The 22,286-nt window shown below is 50.2% G+C and overlaps 2 protein-coding genes across 4 annotated transcripts; one reads left to right on the plus strand and one right to left on the minus strand.

Moving 5' to 3' along the window:
* Window positions 1-1,613: 1,613 nt before the first annotated feature.
* Window positions 1,614-2,237, plus strand: hoatz (HOATZ cilia and flagella associated protein). The gene has a single exon (XM_076015760.1). The coding sequence runs from the start codon at window positions 1,614-1,616 to the stop codon at window positions 2,085-2,087; it is 474 nt and encodes a 157-aa protein (XP_075871875.1). The 3' UTR covers window positions 2,088-2,237.
* A 6,691-nt stretch (window positions 2,238-8,928) lies between these two features.
* gsg1l (gsg1-like) lies at window positions 8,929-22,109 on the minus strand. 3 transcript variants are annotated; one of them, XR_012925580.1, is made up of 6 exons: window positions 21,373-22,109; window positions 16,931-16,978; window positions 13,408-13,560; window positions 11,760-11,871; window positions 9,334-9,996; window positions 8,929-9,252 (listed from the first exon to the last, which is right to left on the minus strand). XR_012925580.1 is itself a non-coding variant. In XM_076015750.1 (5 exons), exons 1-5 carry the CDS (start codon window positions 21,659-21,661, stop codon window positions 9,618-9,620), a joined length of 981 nt encoding a protein of 326 aa, XP_075871865.1. In that variant the 5' UTR covers window positions 21,662-22,109; the 3' UTR covers window positions 8,929-9,617. The 3 variants fall into 3 exon arrangements, 1 of the variants encoding a protein (XP_075871865.1); XR_012925581.1 differs by having other exon boundaries at window positions 8,929-9,255; XM_076015750.1 differs by having other exon boundaries at window positions 8,929-9,996.
* Window positions 22,110-22,286: the final 177 nt, after the last annotated feature.

The following is a 22,286-nucleotide window of genomic DNA, read 5'->3' on the forward strand; positions in this document are numbered from 1 at the left end:
ACACCCATCCCCCATTTAACATCACCTGGATCATCGGGGATGCGACCGAGGCGACGGCCGCCGATCCCCCAGTCGCAGCTACTTACTGGCCGATCCCGCTCTCCGCCTCTTCCCGCGGGTCATGCGGTGGCTCTGACTTCTCATCGTACAGCAGGCAATAAAACAGGAAAAGCAGCGCGCATATCAGCCCGATGGTCAGACAAGTGAGCTGCCATGATGGGATGCCCATGTTTGGCTAACCCCTTTGCTCCCGGCAGGCAGCTTGGTAGCCCAAAGAGGGATGCTTGGGACTTAGTGGGCAAACTGCCTTATAAGGCGCCCGCTCAGAGGTGTCCAGCCAAGCTTACCGTTTACACCAAAACGGCGACTTGTCACAAGGCGCACCCATGCGCGGCCACCAGGGCGGCAGGCACCTCGAGACGCGGCGAGTGAGAAGTGAAGCGCTTCAAGTTGGCAGGAGGGAAACTTTTTTTTTTACGCAACGACCATCCTGAACTTTGAGGAGATGATCTGCATGCTCCTCAGAAAAATCTCACACCACTTTAAAAGCCAGGGTCAATGAAAAACATGCATTCTCATTTTAGGTTGGTTTTTTTTTTTTTGTGACGAGATTTTTAATTTAATTAATTTAAACTGAAGAACTTTGCACTTGTCCGTCACACAGTTTTGCTTTAATCGTCAATGTGACTGTTCCGGATTCATCAGGTTTGTACGAATGTCGCAGTAAAAGCTCAAAGCTGTTTTGTTTTGGATGCAAGAAAAAGAAAAGTCATCGTGACAACAAAGAGGGAAAATAAGGGTGCGAGACTCACCGTGCAGCGCGTCAGCCCTCGGAGCTCCAGGGCAGTGAGGCTCTCGGGTCAGGTAGATGAAGTGGTGATGATGACGATGGTGATGATGAAGATGAGGTGGCCCTTCCTCCTCCACCACCACCACCACCACCACCACCACACTGGGACACCTGGGGGTGGAGCCGCAGCAGCAGCAGCAGCAGCAGCAGCATTAGCTGCCTCCACTCCAAAGTTGGCTGCAAACACAAGAGAAGAGTTCAACCAGCCAATCAGAGACGGCAGAGAGAACTTAATCATCAGAAACATGAACTCAACCGGTTGTCGTCCAAGTTTGGCCATCAGTAGTGTTTTTTTTTTTCAAGAGTCGCTACTGATGGACGGCTCTGGATGAAACTCTGCTTAATCTGTTCCTGAGAAAATTGACCCTCCCCACCCCTAGTGGCCCAATTGGCTGGGATGTCACGTGACATTAATGACGTCACCAGTTCATAATAAATCAACAGGGGGAAAGAAACCTTTTGTTTTTCTTTTAATCTAAAGTTCCTTTGATCTAGGATCTCAATATTAGCAGGTCCAGTTCCGTTTCACTGCTTAATGTTCTGAGACGCTGTATTCGCTTCAAACACGGAAGTTGTTATGTTAATTTTCTTCCAATATAAATCTTATAAAGTCCTGTTTCGAAACACAAAACGCATTTGAATTATCACTCTTGCGCTTTTTACAACGACAACAACGACAACAACAACAACATGCACTGCTCGCTCGCCGTAGTGTTGTTGCGGTTACCATGACGACCCGGCCGTTGGCAGCTCCGGCACCGTGATGTCCAGCCGGCCGGCACCGCCACTGGACCCGGACCTCCTCACGGTGTTCGACGGCTCCTCCCCGGAAGACGTGTCCCACGCCCGGCAGCTGTGGAGCTCCCTGTCGCTGCTGCCGCCGCAGGAGTCCCGCCTGGTGTCGGGCAACATCAGCCAGCGGCTGCCGCTGTCCCGCCCCCAGCCCCGGAGCTCCGCCACGGCGGCCGCCGGCTCGCAGCTCTCCGCGGAGCCGCCCAGCGTGGCCTCCCTCCGGCAGCGGCAGCAGGAGCGGCAGCGCTACGTGCTGATGGCCGACCAGAGGAGGGAGATTCTGGAGCTTCTGCGGAGGCAGCGGGAGCGGAGGATCCAGAAGGAGCTCGTCTCAGCCGCCTTCAGACCCCGAGAGAAACCCGGGAAGGACCGACGGTCCGAGTCCCGGCAGGAGATGGAGACCAGGAGGGACAAGGAGATGGTGCTGCAGCTGCAGCTGCAGTAGCAGGAGCACGAGCTTTTGTCTGGAGGCAAGAGGAGAAAGGTGTCTGGCTTCACTCGTCTGAGTTCACTCATTATAACCTAATGGACCAATACTGCAGGCTCATGAACAAGGACACACAACTGCTTGTTTGTTTTTTCTGTAAAAAAGTAAATGAAAAACAAAACCACCTGAAACATTGACTTCAAAGTGAAATGTGAGAAATACATGTATACATCTGGTTCTCCTGTGTATCTTCTCTGGGTTTGAAGGGAGGATCAATCACTTAACGAAGACGAGGTCCGACCTGCGGCGCTGTGGCTGAAGTGGCTCCAGATTGTGGATACAATCTAGAAACACAGAGGAAGTTAATAATGACTGAGCACTGGACACAAACACAGCTGGGTTTATTTCTAATTGTGGTCATTTTTGTTGACTTGTACAGCCATGGCGCACTCACTCACTCACTCACTTTTGCTTTAAATTTTTTTAATTCAGTTGACCAACTAGTTCGGCCTTCTGACACCAAAGCTCCAGCCATGCAGTGAGCAGCCCATACCCACACTTTATCTACGAGTGCTTGGGTCACGACCTTTTGCCGGTGTCAGCCCCCAGCAGCCTTACGTAAGCCAGAGTTAAAGCCCGTGCGAGTCTCCTGAATTCCAAATGTCCAGCGGAGAAGGCCCAACCATAATAGGCTAAGAGGAGGCACGCGGACTGTTGACTTTAACTAATTTGGTTCACTTCTCAAAGCTCCGAGCTTGTCGGAGGCCCTTGCCGTCCATAAAGGCTCTTTAACGTGGTGCTTCTGTGATGGCTACACCCGCCCCCCCCCAGCAGTAGCTTTGGGAGGTCCTCTGTCTGGAAACCATAGCGAGCAACATTTCTCTGTGTAGATCAGTCCATGAAGGTGGTTGGTCCAGCTGGTATTCTGACCAGAACCAGCCGGCAGTATTGACAACAACAAGTATGAATGTTTGTTTTTGTTTTTTTTGAGAATGTTTGAGCTTCAACACAGACGGTTGTTGTTGCTTATGGAAATCAAATACGTTTTGAAAAAGTTACTGACTTTGAGATAAATAGCATCATTGAAGTTGATGGGCCTCTTTACTCACAAAGGCTCCCGAGGAGAAGTTGTTGAGTCCAAGCAATTCTTTGTGAGACCTAATTAGACACACACACACTCACACACACACTCAGCTGGGGCCGCCGGACGTGTGGCTCAGTTTTTGATTGAGCCGTTCCTGTGGCGTAGTGAGCATAATTGGCCACAAGGTGGGAGCAAAGTCCAGCTACAGGTGAGCAGCACGGAGTTGTCCAGGGAGGAGAGGGCGACGACTCCTCGGGGGTTCACCCCGGAACTCCTACAAACTGCCCGGCGGCGCCTCCCCTCCCAGGGGGCGGGGAAATAGAAGCCGGCTCTGTTCCTCACTCGACCCGAGGAGACGCAGTTCTGAGGGAGAACCATCCGTCCACGTTCCTGACACTTCACTTCATATGACGTGTGACGCAGCAGAAAAGACAGACGGGACAAATTGACACAGCAGGCCATTACCGCCCCCCTGTGGCGGATTGGGGTTCAGCTCATAAACTCCACCACCTTTTGATTTTATAGCGTTGAGACTATTTGGAATAAGATAAAGATATTACAGGTGTTATCTTCTTGTCTTGTTTGTTATCGTTTGCTCCACAAAAAGAGTTTATGGCATTATCTGGTGGGGTTTTGGACAAAAAAAAAAAAAAAAACACCTAAATTTAACTTTTAAATGTTGAATTTAATTTGAAATTGAGCGTCAGATAAAATCGGACAAACTGGAAAAAGATGTTGAACTGAAATTCTGCTGGTATTAGATACTGTTATGGTTGTTATCACACGCTAAGATGATTCAGTGCGTGCGTGTGTGTGTGTGTGTGTGTGTGTGTGTGTGTGTGTGTGTGTGTGTTTTCTGTTCGTCACCTCTCAGAGCTGCAAGAGAAATAATGGAAGTCGAGCAGGAGAGAAAAACCTCTTGATCGCTTAATTCTCGATTCTGTCTCGACAGCGACAGGGTTGTAATTACAATGGATGGGTAGATTGTGTGTGTGTGTGTGTGTGTGTGTGTGTGTGTGTGTGTGTGTGTGTGTGTGTGTGTTAGCCTCAACGCCAGTATGGGGAGCAGCTGCTCTGCCAGCTGAAAAACCCATTTAGTCTTATTTATTTCTCTATCTGCGGAAGGCGAGGTTCCACCCCGCTGTCACATTGGGTCACCTGGCTGCTCTGAAGAGCTGCTCCTCGCCAACAAAGCAGGACATTTCTGTTCCTATGAATGAATGAACACCAAAGCATTCCATTCTAACAACTTCCCTGTGAGTCAGAGGCCAGTGCAGCTGCAGTGAATTTTCCATCCCTCCAGTGAATACGGTCGTCTCAGCCCGGGGGCCTGAAAGGCGTTTCTTTGGCGGTTTCCGACTTTTAAGAGTCTCTCTTCAGCCACACACACAAAAAAAAACACCTTTCCATCCTGGTCTGACCTCTCGGGCTCATCTGTGTTCAATAATATAAGAGTGAGAGCATCAAAGGGCGGCTTCCTGATGCAACCCTGCAGCAATAATCCACTTAAGCCTGGAACCACCACAGGGCCCGGGACCAAGTCTGGAGATGTACATCTGTATCTGCAGAGAGAAGATTCTTCCGGCAATTTCATGTATTTCTTTTTTAAGAAAACAAGCAAACAGGGATGCGGATCCCGTGATAGCGTCATAAATTCAGAGGGCCTGACTGCAGGGCCTTCGCTCTGACTGTAGGGAACAAATCGAAAGCAGGCCGGCTGGAGGACTAATCTGTCCGGGGGTTCAGAAGAGGAGGAGGTGCAGAGAAAATGTTTAGAAAGTCTTAGGAGAAGCAGAGTAAACTGAACTTGGATGACAGATGCAGGATGAAGAGAAAACCGAGAGAATTCTTTTGCTTTAATTTGCCAATTTAATGTCCCTGCCTTTCTTCTCAGCCTGTAGAACGACACGACAACAAAGACGCATGAGAACAACAACAACAACAACAACAACAACAACAACAACAACAACACTGCCAGAGGATAGGACACAAAGCACAGTGAAGTCCCCGAGGCTGAGTTTAAAGGCTGGTGATCTACAGCCACCCAGGAGGTTTCACAGCGCCTCGGCTCCAGCAGACGTCCAGTAAACGCAGCGTCGCCGCCCATCACCGAGGAGCCGCCGCGTGCCGGCGGGATGAGCCGCTAAGGTGACGTTAAAGCATCGGCAACAGCTGCGGCTCCACGCTCGGGCGGTAAAATATTTTATCTGACAATAAAATCACGTCGGCGTCGCTTCCTGCTGCTCCTGCATAAACTAACATATTCTGACACTGTAGAGGAGGAACACCCACTCCGCCAGATCGCTCAGCGCTTCGCTCAGCGACTGGCATGAGTCGTAACGAGGCACTTGCTGAAAATTGATTTGATACAAACAGCTCCGCAAATAAATTTGCTCGTAAAGTTTATTTTATTTTTGTCGGAAGAGGGATAAAAGCAATTAGTGCCTGACAGTCCAATTTTACTGGAGGAAATCCAGGACGAGATGAGTCGGAGGGAAATACATTTTGTTGGATGAAACAAAGTCAATCACAGCACTGTTGTAAAATCATAAAAGGAGTGACATGTTGGGACACGATGGTAATATGGGATTAAACCTCTTGTTTCTGCTCATCGACAGCTGTTTGATCACAAACTAATGAAGCAATGGGATAGAAGGAAAACAAATCCCACCATTGTTTCTACATTTTCGTTAATGGCCATGTATAAACATCTTTGCGAGCTAGTTTTGTTCCACTTATGGTGCACACCAGTGTCTAATAACGAGGAGACAACTCGGCAAAATCAAACGTTCCACAAAAATGCTAAACGTCCCAAAATACCTTTAGTTTTGAACCGGAGTAATCGATGCTAACAGGCTAGCAGCTGGAAGAAGCTAATGAGTGAAAGTGGATTTCGCCCCACCTTTCCCATCTCTGTTCATTCTATTCTGACGCATTCAACTTTCACTCTTCAACCTGCTCTCCCCCTTTTTTCCCCAAGAAGAAAAAAAAAAGAAAGAAAAAAAAAAAGAAATCCGGTCCATCTGTTTGACGCCAGAAACATTAAATGTCAGCGCTAATGAAGACGGTCATGCATTATCGCCCGCTGGAAAGCGCCGGCGGCGCTGAGCTCAGAGTGACGGATCGGGCCATGAGGAGGAGAGGCGGGCGATCGAATGCCCGGACATTAGGCTGCAGATGGATGGCGCCGCGCTGAGAAACGCACGTTTTGCCAGTAATAAACGCATTGATCTGGCGAGAGACGAGGCCGCCGTCAGCTCCACGTCGCAAGCGTCCCAAGCAGCCCGAGCTCCGGTTGGTTGCGCTTTGTGTTACTAACAGACGAGGCCGCGCGCACCCAAGAAGCATTCACACCTGCCGAGACGTGGACGTGCACCACGGCACCTTGACGTGAAGCGCTGCCGCCGCCAGAGTGCCGTCCAATCGGCAGCGGCCTCAGAGTGCGCGACGCGGCCAGCGGGAGGTCAGCAATCGGTCAGGCTTCAGGATGTATAGAAGCTGGGAAACAAGAGTTCAGTAACATCTGGTGGTGACTTTGCAGACTTTGCAACCAAACTGAAGATATGAGATACGAGCGCCAGGTCAGGGGGGAGGAGGGGGGGCCGCAGTCCACATCATTAAAAGACGTCTGACTGATTAATACAATCGTAAACTAGAAATTGAAAGAAGCCTTGCTGCTGAAGAGAAGATTTAACCGCTGTGCTCAGGATCTGCAGCGGCTGTTCACGGCTCCTGCAGTCCATTCATCACGTTGATCTACAGACACACGTGGACGTGGCGGGAAGGAGAGAGATCGAGGTCGCTGCACATCAGAGCATTTCAGGAAGAAGAAAAATGCCAATTTGTTTTAATGGTCCACACTAACAAATGATGGTTGCATGGTGTAATTGGCCATTTGTTTCCCAAAATCAATAATCTAGTGAGAGCAACGTCACGTTTTCGGGCGGCTCTGAGGAAGAAAATCACTTAAAAAAAAACAAAAAAAAACACCTCGGCGGTGTAATTTAAATTCATGCAAATCAGATTCCACTGAGAGGTTTTTTTTTCCCCCAGCATGTGTGATAAGATGAAAATAAGATGCAGCCCAGGGTTCAAGGTTGTGATGTGACCAGCGCTGGTGATTAACTGCTGTGGAGAAAACAGCATCTATTTCCAGGCACTGCAACAAAACTGAACAGCTGGAGAGAGGAAGTTCCTGGGGGTCCAATAGAATATTACTTCCTATATAAGACATGAAGTGATATCAATCTAAAACCCTTGCAGGGTTGACAGCAAACTGAACATAGGACTCAAGTGTCACTACGTCTCCTACTACTATTACTACTGACATCAACCTACGCTTAACTTGGTGGTGAAAACGCAGTCAAAACAATCTACAAAAGGCAGCTAAATGTGATTAAAAAAAAAAAAAAATGATTATATGTTATTGTTTCAATGGTGACCATCCGGGCTTCATCTGCAAACACAAGATTTACACCCTGCTGCCACAAACCAGCAGCCAGATTTAGAGGCTGTGTGTGGATTATTGCTCCGCCACACAACACAACTCCCGGCCAATTTAATCCCTGCAGTTTACAATCCGGCATCACGTCTCCTTATATAACACACACACACACACACACACACACACACACACACACACACACACACACACACAGAGATCACCCCGCAGAGACGTGTCACAGAAGTATCTAAAAGTGATGCAAAAAAAGTAATTATCTTATTTTTCAGTCATTAACAAGACATCTTAGCCAGCCAGTTCGCTCCAGTCACATTGTGACCAAGCCTAATGCTGAGCGGGCAACTCATAAAATCAAATGTAGCACACAATGGTTAAAGTGAACAGCACCAAAAAAAAACCCAAACCCTGACACCTCTTTCTTCAGTCTTTAAATGGTGACGATGTAACCACTGACTGGCTTTAGCTACAAAGCTTTATGCGCAACACATTATAGCAGACAGTATCGGTGAGCTTGCGTAATACCTGCTCACGTCTTGTCGCTCCCACTCTGGATTTATGTCCTTCCAAACGTCCCCCCCGCCCCCCGCCACCCGACGATGACGACGCGGCAGCGCAGAGAAGCAGTTCATTTACCCAGAGGTCAGAGGTCAACGTTCCCCCCGCTGCCGCGAGGAGGTTCACCACGTCCCCAAGGACGCGGTGACGGAGACGTATATTAGCTCTATGGGAGCGGCGACCCTGTGACCCTCGGGTGATGGAGCTGTCAATCAAGCGTTTCCACGCCGGGAGGAAAAACTCTCGCCGAAACATGTTTTACGAGTCAGAATTAAGTTTGGCGCAGGGGTGAGAGCCTTTGTAATTAACTCTGTGTGCTAATAATTCACTTTGCAGGCGCACCATGTCAATATTTGCCCTTTCGTGCTCGTCAAACTGATTGAATTATGGCTCCAGCCCTTTTGAAATTTGTCGGAACTAATGAGTTTGCCTTGTGAGAGTGTTCCAGGTCTGATTCAGGCTGGAGGACCTTGCAAATGACTCATTTTGGTTTGATCAGGTTTGTAAAGGGCTGCAGCTTTGTTCATTCTTCTGGATGTGCTACAAATGTTTCCAAAAAAGTAATTAAAGTGAGGCTTTAATTATGGCCAAAAATGCGAATGCAGGTGTACGGGGTGAAAACCCAACCCTGCCACAAGGAGGCAGTAAATACATCTTGGCATGTTGGCTCCAAATGGTTCCACTGTCGTCAGGCAGGAAAAGAAAAGAGAGGAAAAACCAGAATGATGCGACAATAACAAGTTCTAAACATGTGTGAAATGAGCAGATATATATTTTTAATAGAATTCTCAACATTAATATTCACATTCAGTGTCATAAATAAAGCATGGCCGCCACTTGACTCTGTTGAAAGTGCTACGAGTCCTATTTTGCGTTTGTCAGCAGTTTGTGGTTCCAAAGCTGATAGGACTCCTTGCTTCCTTGCTTCCTTAATTCCTTCCTTGCTTCCTTGCTTCCTTCCTTCAACACAACATTGACAGACTGCAACGTTCACGCGCCTGAAGACGCCACGAGCTGCTCCTCGTGGGTATTTGTGCTACTTTTAAGCTACGTGTAGTTGCCATGTCTGACCACCGAGGGCGCTGCTGGAGTAAAATCAAACAGACTTGTGTTAATATTTCAACCACGACGACGGCAGTGTTAAAATACGAGCCATAGCTTACGAGTGTACGCTGGAGAGAAGCTAGTCTGCATTCAGTTCCGGATCTACAGGTCAGAGGTCGCAGTTTGTTTGTTTCTGATTTTTACGTCAACACACAGAAAACACGTCCGTCTAGTTTTTGTTTTTTAAATTAAATAACGCGTCTGCAGCCAACCACAAGTCGGGTTCTTAGTCCTCACAATGCAATGAAGGTCCGCTGTGCTTTAATCCAGGGAACTGTTCATCACGGGGCCACGCCTCCTTCCTGTAAGACCCTCCCATCCCCACAGAGGAAGGGGGAGGGGCTCAGCACTGCTCCTCCCCCAAGGAGTCAGTGTTCTCGCCCAGGTCTATGGAGGCTGACGCGGCTCTCATCTTTCCACGCCCAGGGCCAGGACCCGGACCGGGACCGGGACCGGGACCAGGAACGGGACCGGGCCCCCCGACCACCAGGCCGGCCCGGGGCCCGCCGTGGCCTGGGTAGACCTCCACAGTGCTGGAGATGGACTGCAGCGAGCGGTCCCGGAAGTAGTGGAAGGCCTCCTGGTCCAGGTAGTTCTGCTCCTCGCGGAGGCCCTGCTCGAAGAGCTTGCGCTTGTGCCGGAACTCGATGACCGTCTTGGTGTAGGAGTTGAGGGTGGTGACGGAGGCGGCCATGCAGCAGGTGAAGGAGCCCCACGCCATGCTGCCGGCACAGACACACAAGAGTTGGCTGTCATTGTCATCTCAGAAACTTCTGAAAGACAACAACATCAACGACAACGGCAGGAAAGTAATTTTCCTCCAGGCAACGATATCACACCAGTAGATTTAAAAAAAAAAGAAGAGAGGGAGATTTATCCTGTGCACCTGATTGGCTGCTGAGCAGATGGATGAGCAGGAGGACAAAAGCCAAACAACATCAAACACAAAAGTAAATTCATAAAGATGAAGAGACAAAGGGAGCGGCGACACGAGACGGATCTGAAAGCCTCCGTCTGACTTTATCGAAGCAGGTGGAGTCGTTTAATTCATCAGCCCGGAAAGTGAAAAAAAAACAAACAACCCAACAACGTTCCATCATGAATCACAAACAGTGCGACTCAAACCGGTCCCCGCCCCCCCCCCCCAAAAAAAATGGGACAAACAATATTTTGTGATGATGATGCGGGTTGACTGATGAACTTCAGAAGACAACTGCGAGTGCGTCAGCCGTCGGCTCCAGCTGGCAGCCGGAAACTTCTGACACACTGACTTATTACAAACACGGCTTTGAGGAAAGTTCTGCACACCAATGTCAACATCATCAGCATCACTTTGAATTTCCTCCTCACCCAAAATCGGAAAAGGTCGAGATCAAATCGGCAGACATGATTTTTCACGGCGCAGTGTGAAACACGACCCCGGACCTTCTTTCTTTCTTCGCTGGTGGAAGTCCGTCTTCCTCGGAAAACATGTCGACGCGGCCCGTTTTAAACTTTTCCAAAGTGGGGAAAAGAGAGAAGGTCGTCGGCCCGGGTGGTCACATCACTCACCCCGTCTGGAATGTGGAGCACGTCCACAGCGTTTCGAGCTCGTCCTGAAGGAGTTTTTCGGCCTTGCGCTCGGCTTAGAGGTTAATCACTGCGTCTGGATTTATCTCTTCTTAACAATCCCCCCCCCCCCTCCAACGACTCCCACGTGGCGCTGAACCGGAGCTCCTCCACTCGGCCCGATGAGTGGGAAAGAAATTCTTCATTTCATTGAGCGTCGACGCTCGACGTGTTGCAATAACTTTGCCATCAGAGCCGGAGAAATAACAACCTTCAGAACCAGCTCCAGAACCTCCAGCCTCAACCTGCTGTGACCAACTGGCTGCCCGGGTGCTGGAGGTCAAAGCTTCCTCGATGGATGGAAGATTTGTCCAATCAGCCGTCTGCCTTTTCCTCTGAATGAGCCTCCAGGAGATGATCAACAGGGGAGAAGGTCTGATTGTTCACCTGCTGATTGGATTTCACTCACTGGCAATAAAAACTGGTGATGGAAGCAGATCAACTTGGAAAAACCTCTCAAACATGGCTAAAAGGATTTGACGCTATCGTGAGGTGGTTTTTCAGACGCATCCATGAAGAGGAAGATGTCAAAAGTGTCATGGAAACACTCTTTCGCATTTACACGTCAGTGGACGTGAGGTACATGGTCAAGTGAAAATGGCACGTTGTGATTGGACGAAGGAGGAGACAACAGACTATTTTTGACCAGTCATCAAAGAGAAAAATCGCAGGACGAGATTTCACGAGAATCACGGCTCATGCGCTTCACACCATTCAATGGAAACACCTGCAAACCGCAATTGCACTTCATTTTCAAAACATTGCTTTTATTTTGCGAAAAACCTGTAATGGAAACACAGCTACTGGAACGCTGTAGCTTTTGTGGCTTTATTGTGTGTGTGTGTGTTGTGTGTGTGTGTGTTGTGTGTGTACTGACCAGAAGGACCAACCGTAGTCCCAGCTGTGGGGCCTCCAGTCCTCAGGACCCAGACTGACGGTGATCTGAAACACCTGAGTGTACATCATGTGGGCCACCATGCCAAGAAGACCTGCCGAACACACACACACACACACACACACACACACACACACACACACACACACACACACACACACACACCTCTATCAGTGCCTCTCTGCATTGCCCCCATCACCGCCCCCGCTAGCGCCACCACCAGGGCCAGCCTGCAGCCGCAGCAGGTGCTGCTTGCTAATCTAATCTGCCGTGAAGTTTCCCATCAACAAAACAATCTTTAATCAAATCACCGCCTAATACCGGACATTAATCACAGCAGGTGTAGCTATTATTAGTCGTTATGGCGGCTGCTGATTGCTTTAAAATTCCAGGGCTGCGAGACGGTGCGATCAATTCGGCGACAGCCTGCAATCAGTCACACGCACACAAGCGGCCAATCAGAGAGGCCCGACCTGAAGGACTCCGGGAAGTGGGGGCGTCGGCCCTGCGACGCAACCACGGCAACCAATCAGCATCCAGGTGTGCGTCACGAGCCGAGCCGTGTGCGTGTGTGAACATTTATATGTAAGAAGAGCAAACAAACTGCGATGCTGATGACGACATGCAGTGACACCTGCTGCAGCTAGAGGTCAGCAGCTAGTTAACAGACTAGTTAACTCCTGGTCGACTCTCCTGGCTGATCTTCCATCCATCCATTCATTCATTTAGTTATTTATTTATTCGCTTGACTTTATTGCAGCTTCATTAGGTGTGAAGCACCTTCGTAATGTGCTCCGTAAATAGAGGACGATGGATTGAACTCAGTCACGGCGCCACCTGGCTGTAAACCCTCCAAGACATGATCCTGATTGTACCCTGGAACGAAGCATCGCACTGGGAATCTTACAAGACAAGAATTAAAAGGAGAAGGAGGAGGAGGAGGAGGAGAAACAGGAAGAGCACAAAGAGGTGGAGGAGCAAGAAGGAAGAGGAGGAGTGAGAAAGAGGAGGAGGAGGAGAAGTAGGAAGGAGCGAGAAAAAGGACGAACAGGAGGCGGTGGAGGTGGTGAAGGAGGAGGAGGGAGAGGCGGAGGAGGAAGAGAAGGAGGGAGAGAAGGAGGAGGCAGAAACAGGAAGAACAGGAGGCGGTGGAGGTGGTGAAGGAGAAGGAGGAGGAGGAGGGAGAGAAGGAGGAAGAGGAGGGAGAGGCGGAGGAGGAAGAGAAGGTGGAGAAAGAGGAAGAGGAGGAGGAAGGAGAGAAGGAGGAAGATGAGGAGGAGGAGGAGGAGGAGGAGGAGGGGGGGAGAGGCGGGCAGAGTGCAGTGGGTGAGCTCGGAGCCAACTCCTTGTGTAAGAGGTTTAACATGAGTTGGGATGGACGAAATCCCTGGCGCCGACTCAGGGACGTATTCCAGGGGATAACCTTTGACCCCGGACGATCCCTCACAAATCTGCCCGGGACCGTGTGCGCTCCTCGCCGCCACGGGCGCCGCTCTGAATATTCAGAACCGCAGCTCACAGCAGGGGAGGCCAGGGAACGTGACAATGAATCGGCCCGCAAGTCCCCATGGCAACGGACCGGGATCAGGCCGGGCCGGGCCGAGGTTGGTGGGTGGGGGGGGGGTCTCACCGGACAGGACGGTGAAGACGGCGGCGAAGGCGTTGAGTTTGAGCCCGTCGATGACGTTGCTGGAGTGGAAGAGCTCGAGGCACATGAGGCTGAAGCCGACCACCAGCAGCAGGATGTAGAGAACCTCGGACACCACCGACAGCCACAGCACACCTGCAACACACAACAACAACAACGACAACAACAACAACAACAACACAGTCAGCCAGTGAGGGGTTTCCAAGTGGCCCACAGGGGGGAAAGGGGGAGGGGCTTGAGGTGAAATACGTCAAATTCATGCCAGTCATATCCAAGATGCATCTATGAGCACGCCTTGACATCACTTCCTGTTTCCCTCTGGGCTTTAATTTCCACTTGGCTGAAGGAAACAAATGTTGAAGGTGATAAAAAAAAAAGCCTGGCGGGTGATAAAAATCACTGCGCCCCGATAGCTGACCAAAAGAATCTTCTGCCTGATTAAAAAAAATGTAAAATGCATCGGCTGACGGAGACGACAGAGGCTTCATTAAAGCGCTGACGGTAAATAAAACAGCTGACATGAGGGAGGAGGGAGCTCGTCTCTGATAATCCCGCCTCTAATTAGCCGCCCTGCATGTTTTCATAAGAAGTGACGGCATCCCGTCCACACGGAGAAGAAAACCACAAAGACTGAGGAAGAGGAGGAGGAGGAGCGGCAGCTGCAGTATTGATTCATTGATTAAGTCCGGACTTTTTTTTTTTTTTTTTTTTTTTTTTAGGATGACACTTTTCATCAGTCTGAAGACGCATTCTAACACACTCTGGTAGCCCCGGATGAATTCAATTAGCGCTGCAACAAATGATTTATGTCAGGGCTCCATGTGTTAATTAATTTGGAAATAAGTGCAAATTAAGGCTTCGTTTCAGAGGGAAATCAGTCAAGTTTTCTGCACAAAACTCAAAACCTCCACCAAAGTTTGCAGAGTTCGCCTCTCGTGACGTGAAGCCATTCATTTGCGAAAACAGAGGCAACAATTTCACCCACAACTCATCGACGGTGCGCTGATTAGGCGGCTAATCGTGTTAGCTTCACATTCAATTAGGGGGAATTTAGCTCATTAGCGCAGCCAGAATAATGGCTCCTCTAAAAACAAGCAATTTATTCATTTAATTTAACATTTTGTTTCAAACTGAGCTTTTTATTTATTATATTAGAACACCTGACCCCGCCAGCCAGTAGCTCAGCTGATCAAAAACAGGCCACGCCCCCTCCCTGAATCCTCACTTTACCTCCAACAACAAACCCGGACGCTGCGCGGCAATTTTTTTTGCAAACTCAGCGGTGAGCGTGTAAACACGGCCGGGCGGAACACGGCATCCTTGTGTGAGGAGCAAGGTCGAGCCGCTCTGCCTCCAGATGGCGCCGGCGGAGCAAACCATCGCACCTCATTCATTATTAACCAGCTGCCCCAGCGTGAAGCGCTTAAACACAGGTAGACGACCACCACTGAGGTATTCATAATATCTATTTTTCATTCCACTGGCACCAATATTGTGTGTTTCGTGAGGAGGAAAACACGGAGCGGGAGGTTGTTGTTGAGGTCCGAGGCGTTTTCTTTTGTGTGGACCATCAGCAGGGAGCAGAGAGTCCTCCAATATGATAAAATACAATACGGCACTGAGGTTTTATTTTTCAGCAACAAGGGCAACAAAAAAAAAAACAACAACATTAATTCAAGATTTGAGCCTGTTGGTCCAACATCATCCAACTGCTGCCAGTGCTTTTAAATAATGTCAGCCAAAAACAAAATAAACAACAGCAGATTTTCCAAGTTGGCAACACCTTTTGAAAAACCAACTTTGGAAATGTTCAATGTTCTTTTGGACGGTTTGGCTGTTCTGTCGCTCGACAGGCGAAACCTGGAGCGTCTTTTAACCAGCTTGGGGTCGTTTCTTTCTTTCTCCCCCTTCTTTTTACTGTGGAGCCCACATTGAACTTGAGGCGTCGCCGTCACCCGGCTGCTCCGCAGGTTAGAATAACTTATTATGAATCAAAGCGGACGGCTCACCTGTTAAAGGAAAAAAAAAACAGAGCTCGTTTCACATCAATTAATGGGTGTCACTCGCTCTCCTCCTCCTCCTCCATCACCATAATCACGCCGGGAGCCTCGGGAGCCGTTCGGCCGCTGATTGAATCATCACGGACAGCAGCATTTCTAAAGAGGGAGACGAGCCCCACAGTGTCGGCAGAGTCGCTGATGAGACGCCGTTAGCAGGTAAAAATCACCTGGATTCTCTCCAAGAGGCCTTTTACTGGCGCTCTCATTCTCTTTATGCTCTATTAAAGCACATTTTTTTTTGCTGAGGGGGTCGATTTTCAGCATTAGCCCGTCGCAAAAACCGGGGTGAATAAAAGGGAAATGGCTGAAAGGGAATTCTTAGCAAGAGGCGGGGCCACCATAAAGCCTCGGGAAGTGATTGGATGAGCAAGCAAATAAGAAAAGCCATCGCTTCTTTGCTTTTCTGATGAGGAAATGTTCCACCTGCAGCGTCCACGCTGACACGCTTCACACAGCAGCGGCTTTCCCAGACTCTGGCTGCGGCTCCGCCTCTTTCTCCTTTAAATGCAGCCGATTGTCGAGATTGGGGAAGGGAAGCAGCTGAACAGGAACCTGAACCTTCGACTCGGACGTCGCTCTTCTATCTCGGGTGAAATCAACAGTTGGTCATGTGATTGGGGAAGAAGGAGCGCAGGACAGATATCCTGATACCCAGCCTCTCGGTCGTCGGGCAAACTGATTGTTTTTTCAAAGTGAAGTCAAGGACGAAGCTCATTCCGAGCCACAATCGATTCTGCTCGCCTTTAAAGCTAAAACTTCCTCAGTGCTCGGCTCACATCAAGGTCACGCGACACGTTTCCAGCTTGCAACGAACGAGGCTGTTGTGGCAGAAATCCCAGCAAATCCACCGAATGAGACGCGAACAGAGGGATGATTGTCTCCGAGATTCTTTCCGACCATTCGATGGCGCTGTGTCTCACACACTGGGCCTTTAAAACGCTGGAGTGGCGGTTCTCCATTGCGGATGCGCCGACTCCCACACCAAATGCCAACTTGGAATCGTTTGGCCGGAAAATAAGATTTCAGGGGGGGAAGAAAAAAACCGAATCATCTCATTTCCACCTGTTTCCATCCGTTTGTCTTTCCAGACACGTCGACCGGCTGCAGCTTCCTGCTTTCTGGGTCCAGCTGATCTTTGGTTTGTTTGGATGCACACATGCCTTTGATACAGCATGACCTGTTTTTAATCAGTGTCTGCGCTCAGATTGTTTTTTTCTTCCTCATTCTGAGGGGAAAGAAAATGCTAACAAAGTCATCAGACGTCACGTTGTCCTTTTTCCTGCACCGACTTAAAAGGAGTTTTTGAAAGCTCCTCAACAATCCAGAGGAGAAGCAAGAGTGTGTGTGTGTGTGTGTGTGTGTGTGTGTGTGTGTGTGTGTGTTTCTCCCTGAGCCTGTGAACAGGTGGGGAGCGGCGGCGATGCCTAATGGCGGTCATTACTCACCTCTCTCCGACGCCGGGGCGAGATCAATGAAGCTCCGACACTTCTCACCTGAGAGAGGGGAGGGGTTGGGGTGCGGGTGGGGTGGGGGGCACAGGTGAAGGAGGAGGTGAACGAGGAGGAGGAGGAGGAGGAGGAGGAGGAGGACAAAACAAAATAAAAACAGCTGTTAAGAGTCAGCGTGTCAAAGCCACGATGTTGCAGAAAAAAAAAACACTGCGAGCGACGATCAGACGTCAGAATCTGATTGGTGCAATCTTTAAAGCTCCGCCCCCCCGGGGTTTTCTGCCAGTGTAAAACCTCACGGATGATGTGTGAATGGTTCCTTTTCGCCGTCTCGGCTCACCAGCTTTTCACCCTTATCAACATGTTTTACAGGCTGCTGGCCGTCAGCAGCTTCGCTTCCACTCTGCAGGTCAAACAGGGAGACGTAACTCAGCCGTCGCAGTGACGCAGGCGGCCGGCAGAGCCATCCATAATCAGCCCCAACACACACACACACACACACACACACACACACACACACACACACACACACACACACACACACACATGCACACACAGCAGAGAGGCTCTATTTGTCTCCTGACCTGAGCTCCAGTGTAAAATACAGCGCTGGCTGGTCCCGGTGCTGGCAGAGAGGATGCTGGGAAATGTGTTCGTCCTTGAGCGACGCCGGGTGACGTACCACCGCCGCCCGCTCTTGTTTATATTCAAACGTAAGCATATATATCTATAGCCCAGCCGATAAGACAAGCGCGTCAGAAAAACAAAGTGACCCCTGGTGGAGGAAGGCGATAACGCAGCCGGGCGTATTTCACAGTGACAGAGTGGGAAATGAAGTGTTTTTATCAAGTCTGTTGTCTGCTCACATGTTCTGTCTGGTCGTCCCAAGTGCCGCTTGTGGCCCCGCCCACAGGCACCACAGGACCCTCCCACTAGTGTGGTAGTCCTGGAGATTGGTCTTGGACTCAAGACCAGTCTCCAGACCACTTTTGAAGGCTCTCGGTCTCGGGCTTGGAGGCCTTCTTACTGGGTCTGGTCTCGGTCTGGACTGTACGGGCTCAGGATTTTTGATTTTTCATCCTTGGATATACAAAGTCTTGGTCTGTCCTCGATCTCGATGCTCTCTGGACTTGATGATGTATTGGTCTTGGTTGGTGCTGTCTTGACTAAAACACAACCTCCCACCTCCGCCTGCAGCAGGTTTACCAGCTGCGGCTCCGCCTTCTCGCTGTTCTGCCCACCTGTTGTCTCCCCACTGTGGCCCCACCCTCCCTCCCCCACCAAGCCGACGCCCCCTCAGCCATCTGCTGACCACCACCCCACCCCCACCCTCTCCCAGTCTCTCCTCTCGGATGCCTAGGAATGACGAGCACGGCGGCGGCACAACCGCTCCGAGGTCGTTCTAATTTGTGCTTTGGCTCCAAGGTGAAAGCCGGAGGGGGAGGGGTGTTGGGGGGGGACTGCAGAGGAGGCGGAGCCAAAAGCCAAAAGGTGAGCGGCAGCGGCGTCTGATTAGGACATGTGGATCTAAAATGTGATTAAAGAGCGAGCGGGGCCCCGGCGGCGACCCGGCGGCGGCTCCAGCAACACAATCAGTATTCCAGCCAACCTCCGAAATGTCAATTAACTCCCAGCCCCTCCAAAATAAAATCCCCGCCGTCACGTTTCCACTCTGTCGGGCTGTAATAGGACGGTGTGACCAGACTTCAGGTGTTTTTTTCTTTCCCCCCCTCCCCTCTTGAAATGTTCAGGTTATAGTCCCATTTTTCACACCGCCTTCTACATTATTGCACGAGCCTTCAGCCCTCAGCTCCCAGCAATCAGCGATGCGGTGTCATTCTGGGCTAATTGCAGCTGTAATGAGTATGAATGGTTTTCGTGGATCTACAGTTAATGTGCCATTACTTTTATGGTCTCGGCTCTTTTGGCCATTATTCACGGCAGACACGGCGGGGTGACAGAAAGGAAAAAGAAGGCGGCACTTCTGCGATTCTCTCTGACTTTCAAGAATCTCGCAGCCGCTGAACCGCAGAGTTTCCTCCAAGTCTTTCACAGCGGGGATGCAGAAAAAGTTTCAACCTAAGGCAGCGCTACAGCCAGGGTTTACTAGTGGCATAAAAACAGTAAACTGCTGCGAGGCTGCAAACAAACTGGCACTAGTAGGGAGTGATCAACTGGCTCCACTGGGAGGGAGGAAGTCCATTGAAACACACCAGTTCAAACAACTGCAGCTGGAGGATAACAAGGTGACCAATTAGCAGAACGACAGAGCTAAAACTGATGGGGGAAAGTTGTCATTGCAACTTCATTGCAACACACAATGCAAACTGGACTTTTGGCGCTCAAGATATAAAAATAGAACAACGACAAAAATATTCATAAGGTTTTGTGTCAACAGAAATATGACATGACCGTTTTTTTGTGTCTTTGTGCGACGTCGAAGCGGTGCACAGCTGCTGTGGACTGCTTCTTTCTCCAAGCATCGCAGCAGATTTGCAAGATGATGGATGTTTTTGAATTTTCATCAAACGTGTGAGAGCGGAGAGAGATTTTTAAAAAAATATATTCACCAAAGACAAAAAATCTCTTTGAATCACTGAATAGTCAAATTCAATAAGGCGGAGCCGTCCTTGTTATTATATCCAGCTGAAGTGCCAACCGGCAGGCAGAAGAGTTTGGAAATTGAGGAATGCCCGAGTGAGCACGAAGTTTGATGGAAACCTGAACTTTGAGTCTCTTCTTCTTCTTCTTCTTCTTCTTCTTCTTCTTCTTCTTCTCCTCCCTGAGCCTGAAACAGTGTCGCGCTGAGCCGCTTGAGTGTCTCTGCCGCTCGTGCCAGATTGCAGTGATGTAATGAAGTCGGTAAGCCTCGCCGGAGCGGCGGCGGCGGCGGCGGCGGCGGCGGCGGCAGCAGCATGACTACGCTTTTATAAATTCAACCTTCAGCCGCCCAGGTGGACGGCCGCTGCCTCGACTGCGACGGCGGGCAGGCAGACGAATGGAAACATCTGCGGCGGGACGTGTGATTGAGTTTGAGGCGAGAATCGCACACTTTCCTCGCCTCTGATCTCATCTCTGGAGACGAATCTGAGGCGATTTCCCCTCAGCAGGCTGCTGGCGGAGGAGCGGCGTGCTGAGACGGATGAATGGAGGCCGCCGGGCTGCATGACATCAATCAGCAGCCCGGCCTGAGGTAACGCCGAGGGGCCGCAATGAGCCGGGACTCTGCGGTGAAGAGGTGCGAGTTGTGCCAGTGAAGGTTCAAAGCAAAGACTCGTGTTTGGAACCAACTCGTGCCCCAACCTCATTGACCACACACACACTGCCTGCGGTTTATGTTGGGCCTTTAGCGACTAGGAGCAATCACTGCATGAGCTCAGTTGCAGTGATTCCAGCACGCTTGGACAATTTTACCTGCTTATTGTTTTTCCTTGACCCAGATATCCCAAAATACACACAGTCGCACCCCCACAATCCATTCAGGTCAGCTAGTGACGGTGGAGACCCCGCATTGACAACAAACCGCTGAGACGGTCACATGATTACTTCATATAAAAATGTTTGTCACGTTAAACCAGTGGGACGTCTTGGATGGAAAGAGGCGGGCTGATTGGAAGGCTCCACGGTTGGACTGAACAATATCTCGCCTGCCACCAGGATGCTTCACTTCACTGTGAGGGTTTTTCCCTCATTTGGTTGAACACCTGATGCTGTTTATACTATTTAGCTCAAATCCTGCAACAGCGCCACCCAGTCAGACCGAGCAAAGCAAGAGGCCGAAGACATCAACAGCAGAACCCCACCAGTCGGTAAAATGGAACTGCACAGGTGAGCGCACACCTCCCTGCCATAATCAAACTGTCTGTCTGGCCATCTGTCGTTCAAGGCCATTTTCACAGGGCACATCTGTGCACGACTGGCTGTCTCATGAAACATGTCATGATCAACTTTCAGGCCAACAGCCTGCAAACTAAACCCGGACGAAACCCTTTATTTCCAATCAAACCAACTTATTTCATGTCAGTTGATCTTCCTCCAACCAACTGTTGTTTGCATTCTTTTTTCTTTTCTTTTCTTTTTTTTTTTTTTTTTAAAAGAGAAGAAGCTGGGAGCATCACAATAAGACTGCTCTAAAGGATTCATCTTGAAACCAAACGAAAAAAAAAAACGTTAAATGAATTTTTTAAAAAAACAATCAAACAAACAAACAAATAATAATGAACTAAAACAAGCTCTTCGGACAGCAAACGAGTCACCCGGCGAGTTTTACGCACACAGAACTGTGCGTAAAAATCATTTCTGACGAGTTGCTTTGATTAATCAGGGAGGATTGTTAAGATAGCAGCTGTTGCGATAGCGCAAACATTTCTGTTAAGTGAAGGTTGGGTGGGGGCACAGAACGCGTTTCACACCGTAGCCCGAGCCGAGGGGGAGCCCACCTGCCTCGTGGATGTTCTCCTCGCACGAGTACCAGATGCCGGTGTGGAAGCGGCGGAAGAGGAAGCGGTCGTCGCCGGTCTCCCAGCTGTAGTGCACCTTGCTCGGGTCCGTCTCGTTCACGCCGTAGTCGATGCAGTTGTGGCGCCGCTGCTTGCTGCAGTTGGGCTTGGGCACGCGCTGGGTGCCCTCGCACCAGTAGGTGGTGGTGAAGGCGGTGGTGGAGAAGAGCAGCGCCACCAGGTTGAGCGCCACCGAGAGCAGCGCGCGGCACTTGCGAGTCGTCTTCATGGCGTCGTCGGTGCGAGCGGCCGCGTGAAGCCGCGCGGGGCGGCGGGAAAGTTCATCCACTCCGCGGCACGTGCGGGAGGGAGTAAAGAGGAAGGAGGGAGGCGCTCAGGAGGAGGAGGAGGAGGAGGTGGACGGGAGGAGGTGGAGGAGAGGAGCCATGGCGCACAGACGCAGGAGTCGCGCGCGCCCCTCACTGCCTCCCCTCTTTCTCTCCTCGTGGCGCGCGTGAGTGTGACGTCAGAGCGGAGCGAGGTGACAGGTGGTCCGGAGCCCCCGTAAATCAGCAGCAGCAGCAGCAGCAGCAGCACCGACCCGTGCCTGCCTCACTGTGTGTGTGTGTGTGTGTGTGTGAGAGAGGGAGAGAGAGAGAGAGAGAGAGGGAGAGAGGGAGAGAGAGAGAGAGAGAGAGAGAGAGAGAGAGAGAGAGACCCTCTCACTCTAGTTGTGCGTCATCGCCGTGAAGCTCGAGCTTGGAGCTGCTACAAAGTCCAATTAATGGCCACAAGATGAAAAGTCAACAGTCTCCTCAGCATTCACTGAATCCTCAGACTGAAGCAAAAAGCTTGTGAACTTAAAACTGGACGTAAAACAAAAAAAAAAAAGAGCAAAAAAGAGCAAAGAACTG

The sequence above is a fragment of the Nelusetta ayraudi genome, unplaced genomic scaffold (assembly GCF_046127955.1).
Source record: "Nelusetta ayraudi isolate G7.1 ecotype Tasmania unplaced genomic scaffold, CSIRO-AGI_Nayr_v1 ptg000195l, whole genome shotgun sequence".
Classification (NCBI taxonomy): Eukaryota; Metazoa; Chordata; class Actinopteri; order Tetraodontiformes; family Monacanthidae; genus Nelusetta; species Nelusetta ayraudi.